Raw genomic sequence first — 13,775 nt, 5'->3', positions numbered from 1 at the left:
ATTTCCCCTAATGTGGTTGATTGGCTATCAACCGCATTATGTCATGTCAAAACATATGTGGAACAAAAAACCAAATGGTTGTTATTGACCTATATGTGCCATTAAAGAAAAGGACATATAAATTCTGTGTACACTTTATTAGGTACACCTACCTAATATTGGGGTACTCCTTTTATGTCTTTCATATAGTAATAATTCACCTTGTCATAGACCACATTAATTTCTGGAACATTCTGATAATATATGCATGCTGAACACCATGCACCTTGCAATTCCTGTGAAATTGATAACATATAACTCTTTCATTGTCATCCTACAACTGCTCTATAGGATTGAGATTTGGTAACAGTGCAGTTGATGAAAAAGGAAGAAATCTCTTATATTCCTCAGTCAACATGATGAGGTACTCCCTAGTTAGTGTGGTGTTCAAATAAACTCTAGTATTCAGGTATTATTTCACAGGAATTGGATATATTTGAGCTTCCAGCAAAACATGCATCAGACCATTACAACTTTCCCACCAGCTTGTGGTATTATTGTCATGATTACAAGTTCTTGACTTGTCATCATGACAATAATACTACAAGCTGGTATCATTGCCTGTTATTGTGGCAATGATACCACAATGATACCACAAGCTGGTGGTCATTGCCATACCCCAACCCTGCCATCAGCGTGATGCAACTGTAAGCAGAATTCATCATGGCAGCTATGCATACAATGCTTACCATTTTGTTTCCTGATTGAACTAGCCTGTTTGGATTAACCATCTGTTGACTACAATCCTAACGATCCTCTGCTCTATCAAAATATCACCTACTGGTTGTTTTCAGGCCACAGTAAATGCATTTTGTGGATGGTTTTTGACCTATTTACCATTCCTTGTGTATCCTAACCACTTCTGTCCTGTGTTAACCCCCCCTTCAATTTCAGTCATTGCAGAAATACTGGCACATACAGGTATTCAAAATTTAAAGGTTTTGAGGTCGTGTTGTTTGTCCATTGTGTCATCTACAACACCTCCATGAATGCTGGAGATGGTCTCATTTATTTGGAATATACTTTCTATAGTCCAAATTAGTAGCTAATGCGCCAATAAAACCAAAACCCAAACCCAAGTCACTTTCATATCAGTCTATTTGCACATGACCTTGTAGTATACCTATAGTGGGAACTGAGTACTTCTTCATACTATTTATATTTCTGTTTCTGTACATTTTGGTTAACTTATTCTGCTTATTGGCTCATATTATATACACTGATGAGTCAAAACATTATGACCAGCGAGTATGCAGATCGAAGCAACTGCAGGTGAGCTAAGGCGCCTCCGTAGCCAGGTGGGAAGGAGCAGCAGTGCGTAGCACACGCTTCTTGATTAGACCGGGGTTCGAGCCCGTCACCACCAAATATGGAGGATGCGGAAAGGTCAGGGAATGACCACCGCATATCCCGGAGCAATATGACCTTAGTTGTTAATGCTTCTAAAAACCAAATAACCACCACCGCAGGTGAGCTACAGCACGGTGTGCGGGTCAGGACACGGTATAAAAAAAAAAAAAAAAACTGAGCTCCGTTAATCAGTGTTACTCTTGTTCTTCAAAATAACAACAACAACAACAACAGATGGGAAAGGTAGCAGACTTAAGTGAGTTTGACAAAGGCCAAATTGTAATGGCCAGACGAATGGGTCAGAGCATATCCGAAACGACACAGTTGGTGGAATGCTCACGGTCAGCCTTGGTTAGTACCTACCGAAAGTGGTCCGAGGAAGGACCACTACAGAAAATTACATGAGCTGGCGAAGCTGCAATACCTAAGAGAAATCCAGTCTCTGGTGCAATACTCTGGTGGAGTAGGGAACTGCAGCGACTTAGGAAGGAGACCCAAACCAGACGAAAGGCTTTCCAAAGAGCAAGAAGAAGCTGGCCGGCTGTGTCAGTAGAGGCCATGAGGCAAAATTACAGGACCTCAAAGAACATATACACTGCCCAGATACGAAGAGCCAAACAGGAATGCTGGGTTCAGACCACTGGAAACGGCAACCCTTGGGAACTTGTGCACAAAGTTACTACAAACAAACTCCCCAGGGGTGAGGTAGTTGCTGCAACCCGACTCCCGAGTGGAGACATGACAACTACATGGGCGTTCTCAATAACAAACATCCTAAACACAGTCTTCCACCCTGCAGTCCCACTGACAACCCAGGAGCAAAAGCATCAGTGCCAACAAAACGATGCCTATCAGACCCAGGAAGAAGAACCATACTTCACTGAAGAGGAACTCACTACAGCCGCCTCACTGATAAAATCAAACAAATGCCCAGGACTGGACCTGCTTGAACCAGAAATGATTAAACAAGTGGTCGAGATCGCACCCGACCTGCTCCTCAATCTCTATAACAACTGCCTTCAAACAGAAACCTTCCCAACAGATTGGAAGAAGGTTAACGTAAAATTAATCTTAAAGAACACTTCCAAACCTCCAAACCTCCAGACCTTCCAGACTCATACAGGCCTATCGCCCTTCTCACTGTAATAAGCAAGCTACTAAAACTCCCAACTCTCAAAGCATTATGACAGGGCTGGCCTTTCCTCCACAAACCAGTTTGGTTTCAGATGGGGGTCCTTGGCAGTGGATGTGCTTCAGCACTTACTAGATAAAGTGGCTACATGCAACAAAAAATACTTCCTCATGATCTCTGTGGACTTCGCCAGAGTCTTCAACTCCCTTTGGTGGCTGAGCATCCTGGCGAGATTCAGGGCCGCTAGTATTCCAGGAAACCTCTACAATCTCGTCAAAAGCTACCTCTCAGACAGAAAAATCACAGTGAAAGCCCCCTTCCAGACATTGACTAGGAACATTTACAGAGGCTGCCAACACCTCCCTGGACAAACTACAGCAATTGGGCTTGACACAATCAGCTGCACATCTCCCCAGCAACGACCAACTCAATGTTGCTCAAAGACACCTTACAAATCAGACGGCTCCCACAAATAAAGATAAGCAATACAACCATTAAATTCTCTGCACAGATCAAATATTTGGGTGTGATCCTAGACACCAAACTAACCTTCATGGAGCATATAAAATACATCTGCAAAAAAATCAGATCCTACTCAGCGATGATCGCGAGAGTCACCCAAAAGGATTGGGGCCTCACCCGGCACACACTCCATCTTTTCTACAAGGCTGTGTACATCCCCATCATAATATATGCCGCAGGAGTGTGTTTCCAAAAGGCCACACTCGCTTCCAACAAGTGACTAATAGACTCCACCCAAAGAACCATACTACTGTCCATCACCCGTGTGTGCAGTACTGTCAGTATCCACTCTCTCCAAGTCATTGCAGGAGCACTGGACCTGGAAATAGTCAGACGAGGACTTCTATACCACCATACCAAGGGAATCTCAAAAACCTGCCTGGACTTCACAACAGACCCAGACACTAATCAGAAAACAGAAGAAGAGACTTAACGCGCACCTAATACAGGTTTGGCAGGAGAGATCACAAAACTCCAGTACTGGGGACATCACGAGAAAATTCATACCTAAGGTGACTCGGATGTACCCCATGCCACCCAACTGGTTCTCTCCTGGCTTATAATCAACCTATCTATTCACAGGCCATGGGGCCATTAATGCAAAGTTATCACTCCTTGGGATCCAAGATGACCCCACCTGTGTTTGCAGAGGATTAGAGAGCTGGCACCTCGTGTATGACTGCCAGCTCTATGACGACCTACGCAACACCCTGAGTACCTAGCATTCACTGATTTTGCCCAGAAGCTGTTTGCAAAACAAAGAGCCAACTACGGCATCGCCCACAACTGACAACACTCCCAGGATAAATTCAATCCTGACTAAAGCAACTGAATCAGGATAAATCTAAGCCCCAAGGCACTGTTTAAAAATATGAACAGTAATCAACAAGAAAAGCCCGGAACTAATCGGGTGAAATGAAAAGGAAACCCCATCCTATCACAGACGAGATCCCAACTGAGGACAAATGTCAGTTCACAAAGCAGACGAACAGCCTACTACTATAAACACAGCAAAAGAACAGATAAACACTCGGGGATTGCCCGCAAGGATGAGACCCCGACTAAAAAACAAACCGGACTGGACTATAGGTACATCGACTGTGACAATGAAGAAGGAGGAACAAGAAGTGAACTTAATAATGAACAACCACAAGGTACATGACTAGTTGCCTACAACCACAAGCAGAACCTGAGGACATCCACATAGCTGGAACAGAGGGATCCTTGCTCCCGTTCCAGGACAAATACCAGACCGACAACTCGGATGGAGTTGTGTGTGACGTGCAGCCCAACTTTTGACGCCACATGGCGATCTGAGCTGGGCAATCTAGCCCGACTCTCTTTAAATCCTGGGTTGGGATGGCCCCACCCCCTCCTTTCCTTCTGGTGAGGCATGTGCATGCCTCACTGATTTACTGGGGTCGCCTACTCTATTGTCCCCATACTTCTGCCTTACTCCCCCCAGTCTATAGTCTCCTCCCCCTCTATCTTTATGCAAGCATATGCCCCCACACCAAAACCTTAAACAACTCCAAATTAATTACACCCACTTTCGGCCTTTTTACATCTAAGTGATATTTTTCCACGCAATTGAAGACACGCACATATGTACATATTGCACACACACATATATTTTAAAAGTGCATGTGTATATGTATATATTTTATATATACATATATAATTTTTTTTTTTTTTTAGGTCCTAGCCACTGAAATCTCAGGAAATTAGGCGGCAGGACCTGCCAGAATAAAAATAGTCTACTAGGTTCCTGGTAGTAGTGGTAGTAGTAGTAGTAGTAGTAGTGGCATGTGATGCAAGAAAGCAAGTGTATGAGCTTATGCAGCATCAGCCAAAAAAAATCAAACCATTCCCTCCAAATGCCTGTCCAGTTCCTCCTTAAATTTATTCAACCTATCAACTTCCACAACGACAGATGGAAGTTTGTTCCAGCAATTAACTACCCGCTGGCTAAAGGCAAATTTACGCACATCTGTTCTACATCTGTCCTTTCTTAATTTGAATTTACGCCCCCTTAGGTTCATAATCTGAACAAGTGGAAGGATCCCATCAGAATTCAGCGTGCTCAACCCATTCAAGGCCTTATACACCTCAAGGACCCCATGGTCTGCCTCCAAGGGGCGTAAGTGGGGCAACGTTGGGCCTCATCAGAGGTCTAGCGGCTAAACGACCAGATGAACAACGGTACACAACATAACACAAATTCAATATCCACACACTTTTAAATCTCTGGTTTTCCCAGCAAACTGGCACACTCACAATATAAGCATTGCAGAGATGGAGGGAACCCCTGGTGCCGCTAGACATCAACACACTTGACACTTTACTTTACCTAAACATCATTGCCGACCAGGTACACCCTTTCATGGCAACGGTCTTTCCCTCTGGTGGTACCGTCTTTCAGCAAGATAATGCGCCATGCCACACCGCCTGGGTTGCTCGAGACTGGTCACGGAACATGAGGAAGACTTCCAGGTATTGCCCTGGCCTCCAAATTCCCCAGACATCAATCCCATTGAGCATCTGTGGTTTGTGTTGGAACAGCAACTGTGATCTGCAGTGTCTCAACCACAGACCTGACAGGAGTTAAAGAATCTGCTGGTTACGTTGGTACCAAATACCACAAGACACATTTAGAAATCTAGTAGCGTCCATGCCTCACCGGGTACGAGCTGTTTTGATTCATCGGTGTATATGCAGTGTCAAAACTTCCATAAACTGAAAAATTCCTCAAGCCAAGTCAGCACTCAAGACCCAAGGTTACTGGATCCAGGTTGCTTGAGCATATTGGAAATAGCCTATGAAATTACTTGAAATTTGATTTCAGGTATTCTACAGGTGTGTGGTCAAACTTCCATATTGGATTTACTATGACTCTATCATTATCTTTTTTTATTTATTTATTTAAGATATATTTGGAGGTAGATTTTAGTTTTCACCCACTGTGTAAATGTGTAATAAGCATACTGTATAATAAAAAAATTTTTCAATTTTATTTATAATAGGTTGACCGTAGTTGTACTTACAAAAATGTGCCAGGAATCCATGTTTTTAGTCAACAATTTGAAACAGTTGGAGGTGTTAATGCACCAAAAAAGATCATATGTGTTGGTTCTGATGGAAAACAAAGAACTCAGTTAGTGAAGGTAATTAAAAATGTGCATAATCTTGTTTTTGGAATCTTAAGTTAGTGCAATTTAATTTTTTTTTAAAACAAATGTAACTGTTATTTTATTCTGTAATATGATGCTGGTATTCAAACAAGCTACATTCACTAAAGGTATGTACCTACATATAACACAGAACCCCATCAAACTCTTTCTAGCCATGTATTCAGTAATATTGAAGTTGGGCATAATTTCAACCAAGAGCATAACATACTCTCCAGTTAAGTGTCATACTAATAATTTAAATATTTTTAGTATAGTACTCCTAAACTGTCTTTTTGTTTTCTTTCACTTGCTAACTTTAGTATATATACACTGATGAGCCAAAACATTATGACCAGCAAGTCGTTATGCAAATCGAAGCAACTGCAGTGAACTACAGCACAGGTTGGGACTCAGTATAAAAAACACCTGATACTGAACTCCATTAATCAGTGTTACTCTTGTTCTTCAGATGGCAAAGGCAGCAGACTTAAGCGAGTTTGACAAAGGCCAAATTGTGATGACCAGACAACTGGGTCAGAGCATATCGGGAACGGCATGGCTGGTGGGATGCTCACGGTCAGCCGTGGTTAGTACCTACGAAAGAGGTCCAAGGAGAGAAAACCCATGAACCGCCGGCGAGGTGTTGGACGACCATGGTTCATCGATGCTCGAGGTGAGCGAAGGCACTCCCAGATGGTATGTGGCAACTGTGGCACAACTCGCCAGTAATTGGAATGCTGGTGACAGGAGTAATGTGTCACAACACACAGTACGTCGAACTCTGCTAAAAATGGACTGCATAGCCACAGGCTGCTCTGAGTGCCCATGCTAACCCCAGTTCACCAGTGACGGTGCTTACAATGGGCACGCGAGCATTGAAACTGGACCTTAAGTGATTGGAAGAAGGTCATCTGGTCCGATGAATTACGTTTCCTGTTGCAGCATGTTCGTCATTTACCTGGGGAAGTGATGGCACCTAGTTGCACCATGGGACAAAAACAAGCCGGTGGCAGCAGTGTCATGCTTTGGGCAACGTTCTGCTGAGATACCCTGGGTCCAGTCATCCATGTGCCGGACACTCGGACGTCTACCACCTACCTAAACGTCATTACTGACCAGTTACACCCTTTCATGGCAACAGTCTTCCCCTCTGGCGGTACCGTCTTTCAGCAGGATAATGAGCCATGCCACACCGCCCGGATTGTTCGACTGGTGTGTGGAACATGAGGAAGACTTCCAAGTATTGCCCTGGCCTCCTAATTCCATAGACATCGGTCCCATTGAGCATCTGTGGTTTCTGTTGGAACAGCAACTCCAAACTAAAACCGGGCATGGGATAACAGCCGAAGGAGCTGTAATTATAGATAAGGTAGAGTGTTTCTGGAATCAGAAGTGGCTGGAGAGCATAAGGATTTGTTCCTTGGGTGATTAATGTAATGTTTGAGACTGTTATCCTGGATAGATAGGCGCCTCCGTAGCCAGGTGGGAAGGAGCAGCAGCGCGTAGCACACGCTTCTTGATTAGACCGGGGTTCGAGCCCGTCACCACCAAATACGGAGGATGCGGAAAGGTCAGGAAATGACCACCGCATATCCCGGAGCAATATGGCCTTAGTTGCTAATGCTCCTAAAAAACCAAAATAACAACATAACAACAATCCTGGATAGAGATGAACGTTTTAAAGTCATACAGCCCCAAGCCACTTCCGGTGCTGATATACAGGAAACGGAGCATGCGCAGGTACCATAATACGCCCTGGGTCTGCTGGGAAGACTTAGTACTTTATAATGAATTGTTGATGCAGCACTACTTATGTTGAGGAAGGCAGGCAGGTGCTGCCAAAAGCTTCAGTTTTAGAGTAGTATGGGTTTAACACTTTCAATGTATAATATTTTTATTTTTTATTATTTTAATATATTCATATGATTTATTCAATTTTAAATTATATTATATTTTACAGTTGATTTTATGTATTATATTTTACAGTCGATTTTATGTATTTTATTTATAATTTAATTTTATCTATGTTTAAAGTTATAATTGGTCAGAGTTGGTGGCATTAATTATGGATAAACATTGCTTCTGCTTGTCAGTTGACAGCTTTAACCAGCAAGCTTTTCAGAGTTTTAAATAAATTAAGTAAATATTCTGTTTCCTAAAACAGAATATTTACTTCACCAGAAGTTTGCAGTTATAGCAATTTAAGAGTATTTTGAGGCATCACTTGAATTCAAACATATTATGCACATAAATCTGTACTTTCAAACTGACCTCTCAGTTGTGCTCAGTCTACAGCTGCTAAGTTCTGCTACCTGGAGTGTATTCTCTAAATTAAAAGAATGTCATCCCAGTAAATCACTTAATGAATTCTTTATTTTAGCTGCCAATTTAATAGGCATTTCACCTTCTACTATTAAAAGAGTGAAAGTTGAAATATTAGGAGATGGATCATTTTCAAGTTTTGGGAAGAGGCAACATGATGGAATGGGTGCAACCTATTGTGAAGAAATTCGTATTATCATATCTAATATGATAGTTGTATGTTGAAAGCTCTGTCATCAATGAATGCCAAGTTTAGTCTGGGTTCAAGTTAATAAATATAGACATTTTCAAGCAAGTGGTAAGTACCAAATCCATGCATTTGTGAAATCTCAAAAAACGAGTGCTTGATAGACAACTATCCACTTAAATTTAGACTCACTGTCACTGTTTATCCATGCTATTTTTTATTATTCCAATAGCCGATATTAATACAACAAATGGGCAATTCAATTCAGAGAAAGGGGAATCAGGGTTAACTTACGGTAGATATAAGATGGTCTGTAAGTCACAAAGGAGGTTAGGCAGGCAAAACCAAATTATGAGAAATCTTTGGCAAAGGATGCAAAGAAAAACAGCAAAGAGTTGTTTACTTATGTAAACTCTAGAAGGAAGGGGATGAATTACATTGGTCCACTTGATATCAACTGTTAATGATTCTGCTCAGGTAGCTAATAAACTAAATGAATATTTTGTATCTACATTCACACATGAGGAGTTATTCGGGGAGGGATATGTCAGAGGTGAATTAAACTCTGGCAGTGAACTAGATGATTTTGTAATAACTGAGAGGAAAGTGGAGGAGAAATTGTTGAAGATAAACATAAGAAAGGCACCTGGGGTGGATGGGATCTATCCAGATGGGATCCATTAATGGAGGCAGCAAAGGAAGTAAGGAAACCCATAACCATAATTATGAGAGCTTCCTTGGACTCAGAGGAGGTACCCATGGACTGGAGATGTGCAAATGTGTCCCCAATTCACAAAGGAGGATCAAAGGGCAACACAAGTAATTACAAACCTGTTAGTTTAACTTCTGTTCCAGGGAAGTTAATGGCGGCACTGGTTAAAGAAGCACTGCAGAATCATCTAGACAAGACTTCAGTTATAGCTCGGACACAGCATGGTTTTGTTAAAGGGAAGTCTTGTCTGACCAATTTGATTGGATACTATCATGTGGTCACAAAGGAACTGGATGCAGGGAAATAACTTTGATATCATATATTTGGATCTTAGAAAGGCTTTTGATACTGTTGCATATGGAAGACTGCTGCACAAATTGGAGCAGTGTGGCATTGGAGGCAAATTGTTGCTATGGATAAAGGGATGGTTGAGTGGGAGAAGACAGAGAGTGGTAATCAATGGGCGCTGCTCTTCGTGGACTAATGTTATTAGTGGAATCCCTGAGGGTTCAGTGTTGGGTCCATTGTTGTTTTCTGTATTTATTAATGATATTGATGGTGGTATATCAGGATTAATGTCCAAGTTTGCAGACGATTGGCAGGGTTGTTAATAACAGTACACTGCTGCAACAGGATCTAGAAAAGTTGAGCAGATGGGCTGAGAGGTGGCAACTGAAGTTTAACATTGACAAAGGTAAAGTACTGAATATGGGAAGCAGTAACTACAAAGTAACTATGTGGTACTACACTGACATAGTTTTGGGGGAAAGGCGCCTCCGGTGGTTTCCCACATCTGCGCCATATATACTCTGTGGAGACAAACAGTATCACTGTGAAAGCCAGAAAAAAATTTTTTGTGTTGTAAATGAAGTATTGTGCTGGGTTCTGTTGGGTGTCCTGGCTTTTGGCCGCAGGGCCCCTGATGGGACCCCACGTTGCCCGCACACACCACTAGGAGGTAGCCAGGCTGCCCATAATTCTCTGGCTAGTCTCCTCCAGGTCACCTGAGCTTCCTGGAAAGAGACCAAGGGTACTACACTGACAGTGGTAGAGAATGAAAAGGACCTGGGGGTAATTGTGCAGGCAGATATGAAGTTTTCTGAGCAGTGCAGACGGGCTGCAAGAGTAGCTCATGGTGTCTTATCAATGATATACAGGAATTTTTCTAGCAGGGATAAGGAGGTGATTATTCCCTTTTATAAGGTAATGTTCAGGCCACACCTTGAGTAATGTCTGGAAGGCTCATTTTAAGAAGGATGTAGAGCTGTTGGAACGAGTACAGAGAAGGGCAGTAAGATTAGTGAATGGAACAAAGGGTTGCTCTTACGAAGAAAGGCTTAAGTTTTGCAAATTACAATGTCTGAAGACTAGGCACCTGTGAGGTGATCTGATTGAGGTGTATAAAGCCTTGAATGGTTTGAGCAAGCTCCATGCTGATGGATTCTTCCTCTTGCCCAGATTAATCGCCTGAGGGGACATAAATTCAAATTGAGGAAAGACAGTTGTAGAATAGATGTGCAGAAATTTGCCTTTAGTGAGCAAGTGGTTAATTGCGAGAACAGACTTCCATCTGTCACTGTAGAAGTTGACAGCTTAAATAGATTCAAGGCAGAACTGGACAAACATTTGGAGTGAATGGATGGGTGAAATTAGATTTTTTTTTTTTTTTTTTTCTTTTGGTTGATGCTGTTATAAGCTTGCTTTCTTGCATCATATGCCTCTACTAATGCTAACCTTGTGGAAATAGTATCTGCATTTTGCTTTATAGTCTCTGCTTGATTACAGAGTAATTCTGTAAGAAGCAAAATTTTTGTAATCAACTGTAAAAGATTCTGAGGTGGTACATCCTTTTTGCTATAATAAAAAACCCCGTTTAATAACTATATATGGATTAACTCCCCTTTGAATATCCGAATGTCATGTTACTTTTCCCTCTTTTTTTTTTTTTTTTTTTTTTGCAAAGTCTTTAAAGTGAGTTTATTTCTGCAGTTTTTTTTATCTGTCTATGTTATATTACTGTATGGTTAGAACATTTTCATTTACTTCTTTTATAGTTATTTAACTGGACACTGTTAATCTTTGTTCACTCATATTTTGTAACTGAAAAACTTCAGACTTAATAGCATGTATATCTATGCTTGCTTATGCCAGTGTCCTTGGAGTCTGTTGTTTAAGATTAACTACAACTTGAGTATTTGTAACTACCTTCTGAACTACTCTACTTTCAGGTTTGCATATTTGATTGAAATAAGGTTATGTTTTGGTTTGTCAACCTGTGCAAACAGTTTCAACAAAACTGTTTAACATGGGGAGAGTTTCTCTAATAAATTGTAAAAAAATAGTAAGAGAAATAATTTATCTTAAAATGAAAATCAAGTGAGGAACAAAATTTATTTTAAAATAAGTCTTATCTTCAAAATTTGTATAAGGCTAATTTTTAGATTCTCGACTCAGAGCTCTTACTTTGATATTGACATTAAATTATTTCATTAGGTAAACTTTGTGCGTGCGTGCGTGCGTGCGTGCGTGTGTGTGTGTGTGTGTGTGTGTGTGTGTGTGTGTGTGTGTTTTGGCTGATGCTGTATAACCTTGCTTCTTTGCATCATTTGCCAATACTGTTACTGATATTTCAGGGACAAGATGACATGCGACAGGATGCAGTTATGCAGCAAGTGTTTAATCTAATGAATCGAGTACTTGATGAGAACAGAGAAACTAAAAAAAGAAAATTAGGAATACGCACATATAAGGTAACCTTGAAGTGTGATTTGTGAAGTATATATTTATTTATTAATTTTTAAAAATTTTAAATATATATATAATTTAATAAATAAAATTTGGTCCTTGAGGCTGTCGCACACATTCTCTCAGATATGCCAGACATGCTGTGCTTGTTACCTGGGAGTCTAAAATGCTGATGGAAATGATTTTCAGTTGACACTCAAGTCAAGTGACCCAATTTCGGCGAAGTCCAGATGGTCTGTGACAGCCAAATCCTCTGCTTGCACCTTCATGATGATGGGACTGTTAGTAATCCTGGGTATAACCTCCATGCGCAAGCACACTGTGAGTGACAACCCAGATGTGAATCAACATAAGCAGGGGTTGAGGTGTGGTGCCCAAACCACACATAGGAATACCGTCCCTCTGTGTTACCAGGCAATACTAGGTGGAAGATGACTTCCATCAACGGCACTTCCGTAGCCAGGTGGGCAGGAGCAGCTGTGTGTAGCACATGCTTCTTGATTAGACCGGGGTTCGAGCCCGTGACCACCAAATACGGAGAATGCAGAAAGGTCAGGGAATGACCACCGCATATCCCCGGAGCCATATGGCCTTAGTTGCTAATGCTCCTAAAAACCAAATAACAAACTCTTATCAACCAGTGCAATACCCCACTTTGCTTATTGGAGGCTTGAAGTGGTGGAACCCCAGTTTAGTCTCCAGAGCTAAGTTCCGGTCAACCGTCCCCCATCTTTTCCATCATGCAGTATGATTGATGTCTTTTGAGGTTATGATGAACACCATGGCGAGATTCAAACTTCCTTACATTTCGAGGCCACAGCTCTAAAACAGTGTTCGAAGGCCAGCTGTTACTTAGTACACTGGACCGAACCTATTGGTAACTCTCTAGGAGGCTCTGGATCAGCTAGTGCAGGGGTGGCCAACAAGTTGATCACGATCTACCAGTCGATCGGGCTTTAATTTCGGTCAATCACGACAAATTTTAAATACATATAAAAAATAGATTATTCAAAATCTAAATGTTATTATTATTATGTGCCCCACTGTATACACTTATTACAAATCCATTGAACCTGACTATTGTTGGTGCGCAGCCACTAGTCGTGTCTAGTGAAAATTCATGCAGTTACGTTGTGGAGAGCATAGTGTGTGTGTGTTGAATTCTTATTTAGCTTACTTAATATTAATAATTGGACAGTACTTACAGAGGCAGACTGACTAGGTCAAAAATTCTTACTGGGGAAACATTGTAGTGGCCTCATACTAGTGTTTATGGCCATATTGTGCATTTACAATGCGACTACTCTACTGGCAAACCAAACATTTCCCAATGACTTGACCATTATTTTACTGTGAATAAGGAAGATCCATATTTTTCTTATTATGATTTTTTTAGTTTTCATATATTAGTCGACAAATAATGATATCAGAGGTCAGAGTGTAATACTGAAAATCATATCGGCCTCCTGCTTCCGGCCCACCAGGTTTTCCCCGTAAATCTTATGGGCAGTCTGCCTCTGAGTACTTATACATTAATTTAATACCCTTTGATTTAAAATGAATAAGGCCGCCTCCATAGCCAAGTGGGCAGGAGCA

General features: G+C 41.4%; 1 protein-coding gene across 1 annotated transcript in view; it reads left to right on the top strand.

The window, feature by feature from the left end:
* The window catches only part of tefu (Serine/threonine-protein kinase tefu), a 222,120-nt gene that overhangs the window by 186,462 nt on the left and 21,883 nt on the right, over positions 1–13,775 (top strand). The window contains exons 22-23 of the mRNA XM_090379277.1: positions 6,067–6,207; positions 12,068–12,184. Of these exons, the coding sequence (XP_090235403.1) occupies positions 6,067–6,207; positions 12,068–12,184 (258 nt within the window). The remainder of the gene's footprint in view (positions 1–6,066; positions 6,208–12,067; positions 12,185–13,775) is intronic.

This window comes from Mastigoproctus giganteus, chromosome 8, assembly GCF_048544385.1.
Source record: "Mastigoproctus giganteus isolate SK-2022 chromosome 8, ASM4854438v1, whole genome shotgun sequence".
Classification (NCBI taxonomy): Eukaryota; Metazoa; Arthropoda; class Arachnida; order Uropygi; family Thelyphonidae; genus Mastigoproctus; species Mastigoproctus giganteus.
The sequence above is the reverse complement of the archived record's forward strand: the minus strand, read 5'-3'. Positions and strand labels throughout refer to the sequence as shown.